Genomic DNA, 17,714 nt, shown 5'->3' on the forward strand with positions numbered 1-17,714 from the left:
CTACACCACTTGCGGACGTTCTTTATGTCCATGCACGACTCGCCATACACTTCCACCAATTGACGATGAATTTCAATTGGTTTAGTCCCTTTTGCATTCAAAAACCGAACAACTGCGCGAATCTCACACTTCGCAGTTTTAGTAATCGGGAGCTCCATTTCCAACAGCAACCGTGCCAAGACTGAGCGTCCTAGCTACGTGCGCGCATGCTTGGTGGTATTGGGGGGAGTGGGGAAGCAACGAATGCAACAGGGTTGCCAACAGCCGCACGAAAAATTACCCAACGCTTTGGAGACCTTACTTTTGGAATCAGCTACGTATTGTGAACAACAATATGCAATAGCATGAAATACACTGACTTATGATCTAGTGCACTGAGATGGTTTCAGAACATGAACAACTGCCTGAAGGCCGTAACATGTTAGCAATTAAATTGATTTTAATGTCACAGTAAATAAAAGAGAGATTCTGAATGATTTTAGGTTGCCTTGGAGACAAAAATAAATGAGCAAGTGATACATCAGTGCAACAGGATGATAGAATATAATATTAACACATACTTCAATTATACTCTTATACTAGAATTAAATGCCATCAATTAAAATAACAGAACTAAAAATTTTACCTGTGCTGACAGACCAAGATCTGGCTGCTGCAGTCTCTGGTCATCTGCTCCTGATCCAAATCTGCTGCTGCCTCTTCCACCACCTCGCTGCCAACTGAGCTCATCTCCAGGGCTTCTCTCAGAAGATTGGGGTCCAAAGCCACCTCTCCCCCGTGCTCTTCCTCTGCCCCCACGACCTCTGCCATATTCAAATCCGTGATCTTGGGGTCCTCCACGGCCTCCTTCCTGCTGGAAGTCTTGGGGAGGAGGGAAATCATGTGATCCTCCACGACCAAATTCTGATTCTCCTGGATGCCCAAAGTCTCCAAATGGTGGCCCTGAGAATCTGTCTTTTGGACCCTGAAAATTATCACGAGGCCCTTGGAAAGCTTCCCTAGGCCCTCCAAAATTATCCCTGGGCCCAAGAAATCTGTCACCTGGACCAGGAAAATTATCTCTTGGCCCTGGGAATCCACCATCCCTTGGTCCTTGATATCCATCTCTTAGACCCTGATAATTATCTCGTGGCCCATGGAAACTGTCTCTTGAACCAAAAAAATTATCCCTTGGACCCTGGAAATTATCTCTAGGTCCTTGTGGTCGATCCATAGGTCCTAGAAAATTATCACGTTGCCCTTGAAAATTATCCCTCATATCTTGAAAACTGTCCCTAGGTCCCTGGAAATTATCCATCATGCCTTGTGAATTATCCTTTCCTGGTCCATCAAAACGAGATGGGCCTTGGTTCCATCCTCCTCTGTTACAGCCATCCAAACCATCACCCCATGGCTGAGGCCCTGGAGCACCTCCAAATCGATCAGGGCCAAAACACTGGTTATTTTGAGGGCCAAAATTGTTGGATCCAAAGCCCTGGTTATTGCTGTGAATTCCCATTCCTGAAGAACTTTGGTTCTTTGGCCCATAACCTCGATTTCCTGGTCCAAAACTGTGCGATTGATTTCCTGGACCAAAACCTTGATTTCCATCTGAACCAAATCTGCGGGATCCCATGCTGTTTTGTGGTCCAAATCCTTGTGGATTTATTGATTCTTGATTTCCTGGGCCCACTGATTGGTTGAAGCCTTGATTTCCTGGGTTGAATGACTGGTTTGGCCCTTGAAATCCTGGACCAAAAGACTGATTTGGGCCTTGATTTCCTATCCCATATGACTGATTTGGACCTTGAGCTCCTGGACCAAAGTTCTGTGGATTTGGCTGGTTTTCATTATTACTGACATTCTTATTTCCTCCAATCCCAAGATTCGGAATATTTGATCCTTGATTAAAGGGCCCTTGTACATTTGGAGAATTCTGACTTCCAGGTTGGAAACCTTGGTTATTCAAGGGACCTTTGCTGTCAGGGCCAAAACCTTGTATATTTGATTGCTGAAAAGGCATTATACTGGGTGGTCTGCTTGTCCCAAACCCTTGCCTACCAAGTCCCTGATCATTTTGTTGCTCAGTGGAAGTGGGTGCTGGTACAGGTCCAATAAAGCCACCAGGATTCAAAGACACATCAGGATTTCTCTCATCTATATCATGACCAACTGACAGCTCTCTTTCTTCTGCTGTAGATTTGGCATCGTTCTGTTTGTCCCGCTCAGCAAGAAGATCTAATCCAGGAATTCCATCTGCAGCATTCTTAGTGAAATCTAGTTTCCCTGTGTTGTTTGACTTATCTTTCTCATCTGACTGTATCTCTCCTTCAGTAATAGTCTTCTCATCTCCAGAGGATTTTGGTGCCAATGTCAACTGCTGGGAATGAGTAGGACTCACCATATTTGATGGTTTCTGCGGTACTGGAGAGTCTCCAAAATCTCCTGACCCCTGGTTCAATGCTGCTGGCATCCCTTTCAAGTCTTGCTGTACCAGAGATGGTGGAGGAACACCAAAGTTACCACCTAAAACAGAACAGTCTGGTTGAGAAGCAGTACTTCCAAAATCACTTAATCCTCTATTTGGTCCACACTGAAGCATTTTTGGGTCTTGTATTGATGGTACTGAACCTCCAAATGCAGGTCCACTCTTGGAGTCCTGATTAGGTGCAGATGAAGATCCAAAACCATGCTGGGCACCAAACCCATCATGACCCACAGTGCTGGCCCCACCAATTACTGATCGTTGACCAACACCATGGTCCCCAAAGCTTCCTGGAGGTTCAGACCCTCCTGACTTTGCACCATGATCTTGCTGTGACATTCCATAGCCACCAAAATCTCCACCTGTACCAAGGCCAGGCTTCTGGTCTCTGAAACCACCACCAACATTCTGTTCTTGTGGCAAATGAGTACTGCCAAAACTTCCAGGCCCTCTATTAGAAGCATCTTGTACTCCACAAAAATTATCTTGCCCCACATTTGAAGCAACCTTGCCAAATCCACTGCCACGTCCATGTCCTCCTCTGCCTCTTGCAGGGGATGAGCCAATTCCACCCCGACTAGAATTGTCAGACTGGAAAATGTCACTGCTTGATTCCTGTGAAAAAATTAAGTTCATTACTTCTTTTATATGATGAAACATTTCTGAGTCATTACCACATTTTAGATCATTTTACATTAATTGTTTATCAGGTTTGGTGCTCACGATACACAAACTTGTGTCAAGAAATGGAATTCTGCTGACCAATGATGATGAATCAATGTGAAGTATGATTATGTGGATACTACTAGAACTCCAAGGGTGAGAATTTAACACTTAAGTAAAGAAGACTGAGTTTTGAGCAACATGAAAAATTAATATTTATGGATAACTGATTCCAAGGATATCAAATTTCTGGGTAATTTGTTTCACAATTTCATCTGCAGTCTTCAGGTTTGTGAGATGATGTGATTATATATTTCCTATTAAGTTCATAGTCTCTCGAACAGTAAAAAATGCAATATATAATCTCATTAATTAAATGACATTAACTGAATGATGTGAATTCAAGTTCATGGAATGTACCTGTGCTTTAACCTTTAAAATACTGACTTTTAAATTGTCGAGAGCCTCCTGCAGCTGGAATTTAAATGGCCCTAAGTCTTTAAAGTTGCACACTTTCAGGAAAAAAACTACATATTTTCCGTTCTATTCAATATAGAAATATGAACTAAAAACAGCCTGAAAAACAATAACATTTTCTACATATACACAAAAGAGCAATTCTTACAAATGAAAATATTCTCTGATTATTTTGTCATGAAATGCAAAATATCATCTTTATTATATATTAAAAGTGGGCATGCGGTAACGTAGTTGGTTGAGGCACTATGCTAAAAGCCAGAATGTCGCGGGTTCAAGCCCTGATGAGGTCACTGGATTCTTTTCAATTGACCTAATCCTTCCAGCCGCACTATGGCCCTGGGGTTGACTCAGCCTCTAACAGAAATGAGTACCAGGAATTAATTAAATAATTTTCCTGGGGTGTAAAGCGCAGCCGGCGCATAAGGCTGACAACCTTATCACCATCTTTCAGCCGATGGTCTAGATAATGTGAGACCCTCAACATCTCACAACCCTATCGGCCTTAACGGCCTGTTACAGGGACAGCTTTACTTACTTACTTTTTTACTCACATTATATATATTACGAAATTCCAAAGGACTTACCAGTAGTTTTTCTTGAAACTTCAGATATATCGATTTTGCAGAAAACAATCACACTATATTCGATAAGGGGGTATGCAGTAGCGTAGTTGGTTGAGGCACTATGCTACAAACAGGAAGGTCATGGGATCGAATCTGATGAAGTCATTGGATATTTTCAATTGATCTAATTTTTCCGGCCACACTATGGTCATGGGGTCGACTCAGCCTCTAACAGAAATGAGTACCAGGAATATTCCTCAGGGTAAAGGGCAGCTGGCGCATAAGGTTGACAAACCTCACTGCCATCTGTGAGCCTATTGTCTAGAACATGTGAGAGCCTTAACTTCTCACAACCCCATGGGCCTCCACGGCCTGTTACAGGGATAGCTTTACTTTTTTTACTTTTACTTTACTATATACAATGATCTTTTGTTCAGACTGTATGTGAGTATGAACTGTGTCACTTCACAGTTTATGATAACTCAATTCAGTGCTCACACTCTGAAGCGCGTCTGAGCTTCTCAGGACAGTCCTTGACTCACAGACCAACACCACACTTTTTACAGTAGAAGAGGATGCTCCTAATTTTCTTGTTTAGCGAACACACACAACATTTTTGTTTCCCTTTGCATGGCCAGTGTTGTGAATGTTTCACCTCTTATCGACTCAGTTGGGCCTAAGATGAAACTGGCCTCTCCCAAGAAACACCACTGACTGTGATATTCACCTCATGTGACTGTACAATCAAATCTCGCACTCAGACTGTGTGGAATTCTTATGTCATTTTTCCACCACATGACTTGTGTAATAAATAGGCATTGAGAATAGTCATGTCTAGGAGGAGGGAAAACATTTTTTTTTCTATTTCCATGTCCTCCAGGCAATTCCGTAACTATTTACCACCCTGTCAGGTTTTTCCACAAAGCACATATGTGCATTGCTGTCTTCAATGGCTTTATACCTCTACTGAGACACATAATAAAAATGTTTTATAAATAAATAATTGACAATCTGACACTGACTTTCTGACTGTTAATTCGCTACTGAAAACCAATCCTTGAAAATGACCCACTTCCTTGCAAGCTCAAATAGTAGTAATCTGCATGCACAGATGAATAAATTACTTTGGAGTTCTCAAAACAATGCTGTGCTCTATTTGGCTATCCAGGTCTTAAATAGTCATATCTAAACAAATAATATCATAACCAGTACCGTGATAAATGATTTCATTGTTCAGAGCTAACAAATGAACCACTGGCTTGACCATGCGTGGGTTTGTTTTGGATTCAACGAGAAGATCAAACTGTCAACACTCCCAAAGAGAGCACACCTCCTGGGTTAGGTAAACCTAACATTCAGCCATGGCAGAGTGTTACTTGCTGTTAGATATATCTAACATTTGTATGTTAAAGGTTAAGAATAAACATTTGTGATACCTATCATCTTCGGTATTTAAGTCCAAATTACAACTAAAGCAATGTACTAGCAGTAAGAATGGGGTACAAAACAATGATAAGCCAATATCAAAGAAGACTTCAGTTTACAACCATTACCAAAAGTTGTGAAGCACTTGGCAAGCTTTAGCAAATTTTCAGACATCTGGGAAACGGCACTGTATCTGCAATTACTTAAGATTACTTTTTTAATCCATTACAAAGATATCAATGTATACAAAATTCTCTGATGGAAAGGCGAAACTTTTGGTCAGAACCAAACACAAAAGCATAATCAGAAGTCAAATTTTCCATCTGTTTCACTATATTGGGCTCTGTTGTACAGCAGTTCTACTGCTTATAAGCTGACAGTAAGTCACCATATACTTGTGTGGAAAGTTCTGTATCTTCTTTGATGTTAGCAAGTACAACCCTATATAATGAAAAAATTCTGGAACACTCTTGCCTACCAAGTGCTTGTAATATTAAAAAGTGGTTAAAATACATGATCCTAAAGCATACCTTCTAATTACATAATTACTACATGGCACCAAGGTTAAAAAAATCATACAGGTCAAGCAATATTTCTTGTTGTGCCCATGCAGAAAAGTCTGTACATAATGACTTCAGAATCACTACACAGATTTTCATAAAATTTAATCAACAAAGAGTTTTACTACAATCTGTCCACAGTGAACACTACATGAATACCAAAAAGTGCTTCCACATACATCACACACATAACTTGTGCATAACTCACAAAGTATTTTTCAGAATTAGAACGGTTTCAAACCAGAACTGTAGTTAAGAATGAATCTCTCATTCTATGCTCAATACGCATTTCCTAGAAGTAATGGCTTTCAACAGAAGTTAACAAAACTACCTGTACACTACCTATAAGGAAAATACCAGAATTATTACATTGTGCAAATATTCTGTAAGCTGTCTGATGTGATTATGATGTAGACATATCCTTTCACATGAAATTAGCAATAAGTAGTGACCTGAAAGTGTGTCAAATGTGGGAAAATATAACAATTAAACAAGTGTGTTCAAAAAGATGGTTCTAAATTATACTAAAAAGAATTGAAACTGAGTTCCTTTTCACTATCACATGCCAACAATATTCCTAACTTCAATCTCATATGTGAAATTTGTATTTCATATTTTACACATCATAAAACCATAAGACATGATTTTCTGGCGGTATAAAGATGTATAAATTGCATAAGTATGTAGAATAATAGGGGGAAAAAAAGAGAAGTGAGAGAAGAAAGCAGTCTTCTGGGATTTGGCACCGTGTATATGTGGTGTTAACCGACGTTTCGGAGGAACGTATCGNCAGAAGTGAGAGAGCAGAAGCAGACTGCTGTTCAAAGTTTGTCAAAGGCTACAACTAGATGTGAATCATAGCTTGCATAAACACACCTCATTTAATGGAAGTCTTGGCTATAAGTCATGCACTGATTCTACTGTACATGCTCTGTAGACTACCAAAGTAATACTACCTCTGTCGACTAGCAGTAATACATCAAGTATACTTACAGCCAATTTATTTGATGCCTCTCTTTTCTTCCTCATCTGCTCTCTGCGCTGCAAGAGATGTTCTCGCCAGCTATCCCACTGGGCCTCATATTCACGATACTGAGTCTACACAATTTAAAAATGAATGGGACATCAGGTTTAATGTTTTCTTATTGTAATAAGATATTTTAACACAGCATTAAAACAGACAAGAAAACTAACCTTATCAGGATGATCAATATTTTGTTCTTTCCATTTGTTGAACTGTTCTTCCCACTGCTTAAACTGAATGTCAAAATTTTTCTCAGCTGCAGACAATTCATCTGGATTATCCTACATGAAAAGAAACTTTCAAGTTCAGAATCAGTGAAATAAAAGATTATATTATACATAGTACAGTCAATAATTTCGTGGATTGGCGGCATAGTGGCACAGTCACGCACTACAGCAGATACGTGGAGTCATGAGATGGTGCTATGTCCATTCTTCTCTTGAACCAGCAAAATACACTTGCATGTGTTTGGTGTATTCAGAAAGAACGTCGCTGTTGTGAAGGGTAGTTGTCTGCGAGCTTTGAAAATTGAGAATGTTGCACTTTGAGCAACAGGGAAACGTCAAGTTCTGCAAAAGATTAGGCAAATCTGCTAGTGAAATATTTCAGATTATCAACCAAGTGTATGGAGAAGAAGCCTTGGGGCGTAGTACTGTTTAAGTGGCATAAATGTTTTGCACAGAGGGGAGACAGTTCAGAAGATGATAAACATAACAGTCGGCCAACAATGATCAGAAAAGAACTCGAGATCCAAGAAGTTGCAAAGTTGGTGCATTCCAACCACTCCCAAATGGCAGATGAAATCCCAGCAGCACCAGGGATTAGCTATGGTACTTGCCACAGAATACTGTCTGATGACCTGAACATGTCTCATGTTACCCAGCACAGTGTTCCACACATCCTGATGCAAGACCAACGTGTCAATCACATGAGTATTGGTGGTGACCAGCTCAATAGTGCTGATAAAGCTGGGTCATTTCTCAACCAGTTAATAACAGGAGACAAAACAGTGTTTTCTGCATGATCTGCAAATGAAGCGAAAATCAGCCATCTCGAAGTCGCCATCATTACCAAGAAAGAAGAAACCGCGCCAAGACAGCTCAAAGGGCAAGGTAGTGCTTGAACTGTTTTTTGACTCATCTGGAATTGTTCACATAGAATTCATCCCAGAAGGAGCAACTGTAAACAAACACAGTTACAAGGAGATTCTTTGCCGTCTACACAATTCAATTGTCGTAGGTGTCCCGAGCTTTGGGGTAGAAAGAACCGACTGTTGCTGCACAACAATGCCCCTGCATATCACTCTGTGCATGTTCATGATAATCTGGCAAAACAGCAGGTCACCGTTCTGCAACACCCTCCATACTCACCTACTCTCACACCATTCAATTTCTTTTCCTTTCCCTGCTTGAAAGAAAAGCTACATGGGGGATGATTTCAGTCGGCCAAGGATATCGCCATTGCCACAAGGGAAGCCATATGTGACCTTCCTGCAAATATCTTTCAGCAGCGTTTCCACTGAGGGAGGATGTGGATATGTGTAAGTGTGAGTATCCTGTAATATGGTGCAACAAAACCACAGTCCACAAAATTACTAACTGTAGTAGTATAAAACAAACACCTTCCTTCATACATAAAGTACAACCAATGCAAACAAAACAATGCATAACTGGCAACATTTTAAATACAGTTGATAAACTTAAGGGTCCCTTTGCACCGAATGAGTCCAGTCCAGTCACGTCGTTTCAGTCATTAGGTTTCATACTGAATACATCTTTGTCAGTCAGTGATCATTCTTTCTCCTGGCCAGATGGACAAGTTCATAAGTTTTTGTACATGAAATAATATAAATAAAAAGTTCGTACCTGTTGTTTGTAATTCTTCTGCTATGCTTCTCCATACACTAGCAACGTAGTCTTTATTTCGATGATTTGGGTCCTTTGTGTCATATATTTCACATCTACTTCTCACTAGAATTATCAGTTTCTTGACATCCATATTACAACATGTTACAAATGAATCTGATTAAAGCGTGTGTGACTTATAAGCGAGACGCATGAAGACTGGCAAGAAATTCAACCTGATGAGTCCTGCCAGTCATGACTGGACTGGACAAGACGCGTGCAGTGTGAAAGAGATTACGACATTTCCTTGTGTTGCTATGTGAAGCCAGTCAGATGAGTCAACGGGAGTCCGACGCAACTGGACATGACTGGCTCACATGGGTCCAGTGTGAAATCAGCCTAAGTTACAGCATGTTTCTGAACAATCTCATTTATTATATTGTTTTTCATGCACAACATATTCGGTCCTCAATGCAACTATTTTCACTTTTATTTCTCCTTCTTACGACATGTTTCAGCCTCAAACAGCCACCATCAGATGTTTTGTCTATGCCAAAACTATCGCACTGTATAAAACGTGGAAAATGTTCGCTTATTTACACACGTAAAAATGTTAAATTTCTTGCTTAATTTAGTTTATGTACACTCAATATTTATTTGCATTGATTAATTTCACTCACTTTCTAATTTAATTTTGGTTTGAAATTTCTTAAATTATATAATTTCTGCACCTATATTAGGGACCGCTTCCACTTGTCCAACATAGGGGCAGCAAACAACACACAAAGAGGAACAAATGATAACACTTGGTGTATATGTGTTGTTTCCATTCATAAGCCCTTTCTTTGTGTTATATTAGAAAGTGAGTGAAAATAATCAATGCAAATAAATATCGAGTGTACATCTAGTAAATTAAACATGAAACATCACATTTTCACGTGTGTAAATAAGTGAACATTTTATACATTTTATACAGTGTGGCAGTTTTGGCTTAGAAAAAATACCTGATGATGACAGTCTGAGGCCAAAACATGTCATGAGGAGGAGAAATAAAAGTGAAGAAAGGTGCAATGAGGACTGAATATATTATGTGTGAAAGATATATAAATGCAACAAGATGCTGAAATATATTATAATACTGTGTCTAATGAAACCTAACCACTATAGCAAACTCCTCTTCTTCTGCTTTTCTTTTAAAGAACATGGGCCATGCTGTCACCAACAAACCCAAAAAGCAATGTAAAGTTAAAGCTTTCCCTGTAAAAGGCCATGGAGGCCCACAGGGTCATGAAATAACGAGGCTCCCATTGGTTTTAAACAAATTTATGATCATATTCAGTAATGTGCAAGAAGGACGCCTGTAATTAAATTACCACTGACAAAAGCCTTGTTTCTGAACAAGTTTTATATCTAATGGTAACAAAAAATTCATTGTGAAAACTCAAAAATCATAAACCATAATACATTTTATATGTTGATGTTGTGACGAATATATCAGATAGGTAACAAGTGTATTTCTTCTGGATATGCCTGACAGTTATTACCATCCAAGCCATATACTGACTTACTCGTAAAAGACAATTACCTCCTCCCTCACAAAGTGGCTCACATTATACTTGTATAAGGACATGAAATATACAGGCTACACACCTTGGTAGGGGCTCGCACAGGCTGTGGAGTTGAATCTCTTTCAGGTGGAATTTTCCACGACGGTTCTTGCTCCTTGGAAGTTGGAGGTGCCCATCTGCCTCCCCGTGAACCTCTTCCTCTGCCACCATGTTCCTCTCCTTTTAAAGGAGAAAATCCACTCCCATAACCTTCACCACGAGATTTCTTACTGTCATCAGGAAACTGATCTCGAGACATGTCTGGTCCTTGAAAAGGTCGTTTTGAAGACTGGTAGCCATCACCTGTACTGCCCTTACTACCAAACCCTGCATCAATGTTCAGAACTGGGGGAGGTTTGTTGAAGTCACTTGGAAGTGGTGTTCCTTTAGTCGGTGGAGGAACTCCATAATATGGCATGGGATGAGAAGTAATACCACCACGATCCCCAGCCTGGAAACCTCCTCCGCTGCCACGGTTGTTGTAACTGTCTGCAATACTGGCAGTAGTACCATCCTGCATTTTATTTGTCACACCTGAAGTTCTGAACAGAAACAATAATGTCAGTCATCTTGCAGTGGTCAAACCTTGAAAACATGGAATGGATCAAACTTTACTGGGTAGGCAACTTTCCAATGTTCTGCAAAAATAAATGAAAATGAAGAGCAAGCATTTTTTTGAGCTTGCTACTTGCTTCTGCTTGTTTACTGCTTGGCCTACTGTTTGACCCTGAAGATGGAGGTGATAAGTTTCTCTGATATTATAGGCTCTCTATGAACTAATGAATACATGAAGAACGCAAGTCTATTTGATTGTAAAGCCATGTAGCCTGGATTGAACCTAAAGTTTTCACACTCAGGTCCTCTTCATCACAGCAACCCATGCAGAACTATTGTCAGTTCCCTCAACCTTCAACTCTCTCAATCCCAGCTGTCAACTACCAACTGCGGTCCTCATTATATAGCATCAAGGCAGACCCAACAGATGACACCGCTTTCAACAGTTCCTCTACAGTTGCAAGCATGTTTACCAATCCGTTGCCTAGAAATGGTTGATTTCTCCTATTGCACAGTGACAGCCGTGGTCATTTGTTTCAAAGTCTCTGCCCCACAACAGGTCCATACATCACAATTTCATCCCTGTTTAGGGCCAAAAAGTAGATTAACTATGAAAAAAGCAGATGCATGAGCAAACTTAGCATCAGTTCTTATGATACAGGCTATATGTTTCTTCGAAACTACTAGGTTCTCTCTGAACTATGCAGCATTACAACCTAGAAGACTATATACTCTTCAGTCACTGCAATGAGAATTTCATCCCAGCATAATTTAACATTTATCATTTATCATTAAACTCTCCACCACATCAAATTCTGTATAAACAATAAAGGAGTTACTTAAAAAAAAAAGACACATCAGATCAACTTAAAACAGTGCCAGGGGCTCTCTCACTGATCTTTCACCTGGAAGATGAGTAGGTATTTGATACAACACTCCTAGACTTTTAATAGTGAGGTACTATACAGAACAGAAAACCAGCTTCTACCTAGAAGTCTCCCAATTAGTCATGTATAAATTTCATTTTTTTTTTCATTTATTGTTTAAATTCAATAAATCCTTATTGGCGAAGCCTAGGATGATGAACAAGTCACAATGAAATCAAAACATACACAAGAACAGTTCATAAAATAGAACTCAGTCACATACGGAACAATCATAAAATGAAATTATACATACACAAAAAAGTGGAAATTGTTAAAGTTAAAATCAATTAAATTACAACCCACAAAAGCTTATGTGACACCATAACATATGCATTTCACAATATTTCAACATACACAACATAAAATAGAACTCAGTCACATACAGAGCAGTCATAAAACGAAATTATAGATTGTGATAATCAAACCACAAAAAAGTGGAGATTGTTCAAGTTAAAATCAAATAAATTTCAACCCATAAAAGCTTACAACACAACCATAACATATACATTTCACAAGATTTCAAATAACAATGTACTGATCATGAAGGGGATTTTGAAAATTTGCAACTTTAAGGTAAAGTTCATGGTAAAGGGTTACTGAAGAGTTCTATCTTCTGGGATATAACACTGTGCAGTCTGCTGAAAGTCAGTTATTTCAGAGGAAAATGTCAACTCCATCTTCAGGGATAAAGAGTGTGTGAAGCAAGAAAGCAGCAAGCAAAGTGAAAGCATCACATCCCAGAAGACAGAACTCTTCATAACTACTGCTGTGAGAACCTCATATCATACAAAGAACTTATGTTTCTCTACTTCAGTGTTGAAGAAATGGAGAATTTATATATTTTAAGGGACAATTTCTACAGCTCATTACAGAATTAACGAACATTAAAGAGGAGGAAAATATGAAAGAAAATGAGACCATAGTTAGGATCCCAACTTTTCCGTTGGGCCAGCAAAAAGAAATTCAACATTCATCTTCCATTAACAGCACTTTTAAAAACAGGGTTTTGGTAGTAAAAGTAAACCTGAATAGACCTTTTATTACTCCCTCCCACCTTCATCCCAATTGGGGGGAGAGAGAAGCCTACGGCACTTTTGGATAAAAATAAAATTAATTTTTCGTATCATCAGAGAAAACAGATGCTACAAGGTGGTTCAAATATGACCGGGACTGATTTAAAAAGAAAAAAACATAATTGCCAAACACTTACTTGCACATGTCAGTCTCCAACGTACTCCCCTCAGGAGTCAACACATTTTTTCCAACGTTCTGGAAGCATCCTGATGCCCTTTTCAAAAAAGGCTTGTGGTTGGAGGCATATCCACTCCCGAACAGTCTGGATGACAGCGTTGTCCACAAACCACATGCCTTGCAAGTCTGATTTGAGCTTTCCAAACAGGTAGAAATCACTTGGGGCCAAATCGGGACTGTATGGCGGATGTGTCAGAAGGTTCCATTTCAGTTTCCGGAGGGTTTCCATTGTTGTTTTGGCCATATGGGGGCGTGCATAGTTTGAAGGAAGGCTACCTGCTTTCCATGTGTCTTCCACTTGGATTGGATCTTTTCTTTCACGTCTGTTGCAAGGAGGTCTGAGTAATAAGCTGCATTGACTTTTCTGGCATCTGTCAGAAAGTCTACATGGCTAACCCCCTGCCAGTCCCAGAAGAACGTTGCCATCACTTTTCCTGCCGAACAGCTCCTCCGCACTTTCTTGGGTTTAAGAGAACTGGTATGCCGCCACTCGCGTGATGACTGCTAGGTCTCGGGAATGAAGTAGTGCACCCACGTTTCATCGGTGGTCACTTTAGACTTCAAAAATGCATCACCTTCATCTTCAAACTGCTGTAGGAGACGACTGGCAGCTTGCATGCGCACAATTTTGTTCACATCCGTCAAAGTGCGTGGTAACCACCGTGCATTCACCTTGCGATAGTGCAGGTGGTATTTCACAATGTCTTCTACACTACCAACACTGATGGGCAGCATTGCACTAACTTCCTTGATAGTGATGCGCTTATTCTCACGAATAAGTGCATCTGCACGATCAATGTTTGGCTCGGTGACGGATGTTCACGGCCGACAATCATGCGGTTCATCCTCCACGCACTCTCTGCCCTCTCTGAAGCACTTACAACACTCAAACACATGGGTCCATGAGAGACTCTCTTCCCCATACTGTTGGAGTCTGTGGTGAATTTCAGCGGATGGGATGTTTTCTCCAACAAGGAATTTGATCACAATGCGTTGTTCCACGCTCTGCGGTACCTTCTGTTCGCTCATCACTCTAGCAACTCCCAGACAGGACTGAACAGGTTCTAACCCTAACGGGAAGGAGGGTGGAGGTTGTGACTTCACTCTCAAGGGCGCACAGTTGCTGCGCAGTGCAGCTTGTTTACACACATCAGTCCCGGTCATATTCGAACCTCCTTGTATCTTAAAATTATGGATGCAAGACGTATAAAATATTTACATAATCAAACATAACTTGATCCTTGATTCTAAATGCTGATAAAGGTAAAAAAGTAAAGTTCTCCCTGTGCTTAACTAATTAAGCAGTACGCCATGAAGGCATATTGGGGAGTGGATGTATAGATCCAGATCTAAATGCTGATATCTGATCTAATATTCTGATACATAGAATGTCCATATAGCTATGTACAGGCTGTCCAGATAAAGGGTACCCAAAATAAAACATCTGTATCTTGGAAACTAATTGTCATACACATATATCCCATTCATGCCATTGGAAAGGAAAACTCTGATTCTTTCATGCCCAGCTGGTAACCTTCGGCAAACTCAGTAACGATGTCAACACCAGAGGAACAGGTTCAATGCGTGTAGTGGCTAGCAAAGTTGCAATCTCTTAAAGCTGTCCGGTATCATTTTAGAACGCAATATGGATGTCAACCTCCTATACAGAAAAGCATTTGGTTCTGGGACAACAAACTGAGGACTACAGGGAGTCTGCTGCATGAAAAACCTCCTGGAAAGACACAGGCCTCTGAAGAAAATGTCAATCACATTAGAGAGGCATTCCAGCGAAGTCCGTGCAATCAATTCTTGCTCCTAGCTTGCAGTTACAAATTCCACGTTCAACACTGCAAGATGCGCTACACAAAAGGCTCCACCTAAGAGCGTATAAGACTCAAATGATTCATGAACTAAACCAGGGTGACCATGTAGCATGCACAAACTTTGCTGTGAACATGCTGGAAAGAACTGATGTGTCACCTGATTTCCTCCACCAAGCATGCTTCTCAGATGAGGTGAAGTCCCATGCCAATGGAGTTGTAAATGGGTACAACTGCAGGATCTGTGGCGGCCAAAATCCACATGTCACATGTGGGTTGGAGAGAGGCAGCGCCAAAATGAATGTTGGCCCAGCTTAATGCAGGACATGTTGGTTGTAACGCTTTTCTTTTTGGAAAAGACTATGACCGGACATTTGTACTTGGACATGCTGCAGCTGTTTGCACTGCCCCAGTTACCACCTCAAACTATCCTCCAACAAGATGGGATGACGCTACATTTCTCCCACCATGCTAGGAAACACCCGGACTGAGAGATGGCTGGGAGATGGATCGGCAGAGGTGGACCAATCGCTTGACCTCCTAGGTCCCCATATATAACGCCACTGGATTTCTTCTTGTGGGGTTATGTGAAGAACATTGTCTACCAGGTTAAGATCAATGACCTTCAACTCCTGAAAGCCAACATAAGGGGAGCTGTGGCTATGCTAACACCAAACATGCTTTAAGCAACATGGAATGAGGTCAAATATCATCTGGATATTTTTCATGCCACCAAGGAAGCCCACATTGAAATTTATTGTGAAAGTTACACAAGCAGAAAAAAAAAACCTTAACAGTTCCCCTTTGTAATGGTGTAACCTATAAATGTGCAGAGTAAATGTTTTCTGAGATATAATTATTTTATTTTGATACCTTTCATAAGCACACCCTGTAAATATGAAGAAGACAACATGGCACCTGAAAGCTATTACATCTACAATATCTTACATGAGACTGAACACTGCCAAATGACAATTTTTACACCGGCTGAAATGGAGCATGTATTATCTATGCTTATAGTGTTTCAGGAAGTAAAATTTTCCCCTCCTGATACCAATATCCTTTTTCACTTGGAACTCTTAAATTTTTAGAAACCATATATACACATTGAATTAAACAACATTTTTATCAACAATGTAATTTGCCTTATGAGACTATATTTTGCTTTTTAACTATACTTCCAAAACACCATGCACACTATGGAAAGGTTCTACTTGGCACAATTAAAAACAATTAACTTTCAAGTCCAATTTGAGAATATGTTATCAGAAAAGTATCACCAATAGAATAAAACAAACCACACTGAACACATAACCAAACACAGTACACTGTACCACAGCTAGTGAAAATGTTATTACCTGTATATGTCTGATTGAGGATCAGCTTCTTCTGGTGGGGGTGGAGGAACAGATTTATCTGGTGGAGGCAAAGGAGGTGGGTGCGCCATATCTACAGCAGGTCCCACTGATGCACCGCCCTGAAGAGCCATAGAATTTAACGATTCCTGATACTGCAAAGGAAAAAATCCTGATAGTAAAAGATATATAATAGAATGTTGGCAAAAGAACATAAACATTAAAATAAGGGCCTGAACTGCTACACAATAAATACATACATACACATAAAACATTAAGCTGAATATCATAAATGAAAGGGGACACGTGGCAGTGTAGTTGGTTGAGGGGCTATGCTACAAGCCGGAAGGTCGCAAGTTCAAGTCCCGATGAGGTCATTTAATTTTTTTCAATTGACCTAATCCGTCCAGCCACACTATGGCCCTGGGATCAACTCAGCTTCTAACAGAAATGAGTACCAGGAATTAATTAAATAATTTTCTTGGGAAGTTAAGCACAGCAGGTGCGTAAGGCTGACAACCTTACTGCCATCTTTGAGCCGACTGTCTAGAAAATGTGGGACCCTCAATGTCTCACAGCCCTATGGGTCTTTATGGCCTGTTACATGGATAGCGTTACTTTTTTACTTTATCATAAATGACAAGAAAATCGAAGAGCACCAATGAACTTCACAATGACATGAAGGCAAATTTAAGGCAGGAATGAAATTTCTGGTACTCACCAACCATGTAAAAACTAAGAAATCTGAATTACTAATATTGTGTTTCAGTGTTGTATTGTGTGAGAACTATTTACTATAGGTTGTCTTCATAATCCCTGAATAAATTAAATAAATGTGTGCTGTTTTTACTTTACACATCTTTTGGCCATTTATGCTCATCAACAGGTAAATCATTAAACACTGACAACCTACTATTTTACTACTATTATTCCACTACACTGGCCACTGCTAACAACTTTTAGGGAGGAAGGTCATGTGCATCATTTATAGTATTAACACCAGGTGTAGTTCACATGCAAGCTTAAAATATATTAAGATTAATTTTAATTTTTAATTAAGTTCAATGTAAAACAAAATGAAGGGCAATAAAACTGACTGCAGTAAGTATCGTGGGATATCACTGTTATNTAAACATTTGTCTGTTAAGTTTCCTATCCAGAATGGTCTAAGACAAGG

The 17,714-nt window shown here is 39.9% G+C and overlaps 1 protein-coding gene across 9 annotated transcripts in view; it reads right to left on the reverse strand.

Moving 5' to 3' along the window:
- Positions 1 to 17,714, reverse strand: part of LOC111871718 (YLP motif-containing protein 1) — a 120,207-nt gene that overhangs the window by 74,206 nt on the left and 28,287 nt on the right. For 8 of the 9 annotated variants that reach the window (XM_023865006.2, XM_023865003.2, XM_023865002.2 and 5 more), the window contains 5 exons: positions 16,541 to 16,692; positions 10,674 to 11,172; positions 7,350 to 7,460; positions 7,149 to 7,253; positions 626 to 3,079 (listed from right to left, as the gene is read on the reverse strand). In XM_023865006.2, coding sequence (XP_023720774.1) covers positions 626 to 3,079; positions 7,149 to 7,253; positions 7,350 to 7,460; positions 10,674 to 11,172; positions 16,541 to 16,692 — 3,321 coding nt within the window. The remainder of the gene's footprint in view (positions 1 to 625; positions 3,080 to 7,148; positions 7,254 to 7,349; positions 7,461 to 10,673; positions 11,173 to 16,540; positions 16,693 to 17,714) is intronic. The other variant, XM_023865005.2, reaches the window with a different exon arrangement.

This window comes from Cryptotermes secundus, unplaced genomic scaffold, assembly GCF_002891405.2.
Source record: "Cryptotermes secundus unplaced genomic scaffold, Csec_1.0 scaffold514, whole genome shotgun sequence".
NCBI classification, from domain to species: Eukaryota; Metazoa; Arthropoda; class Insecta; order Blattodea; family Kalotermitidae; genus Cryptotermes; species Cryptotermes secundus.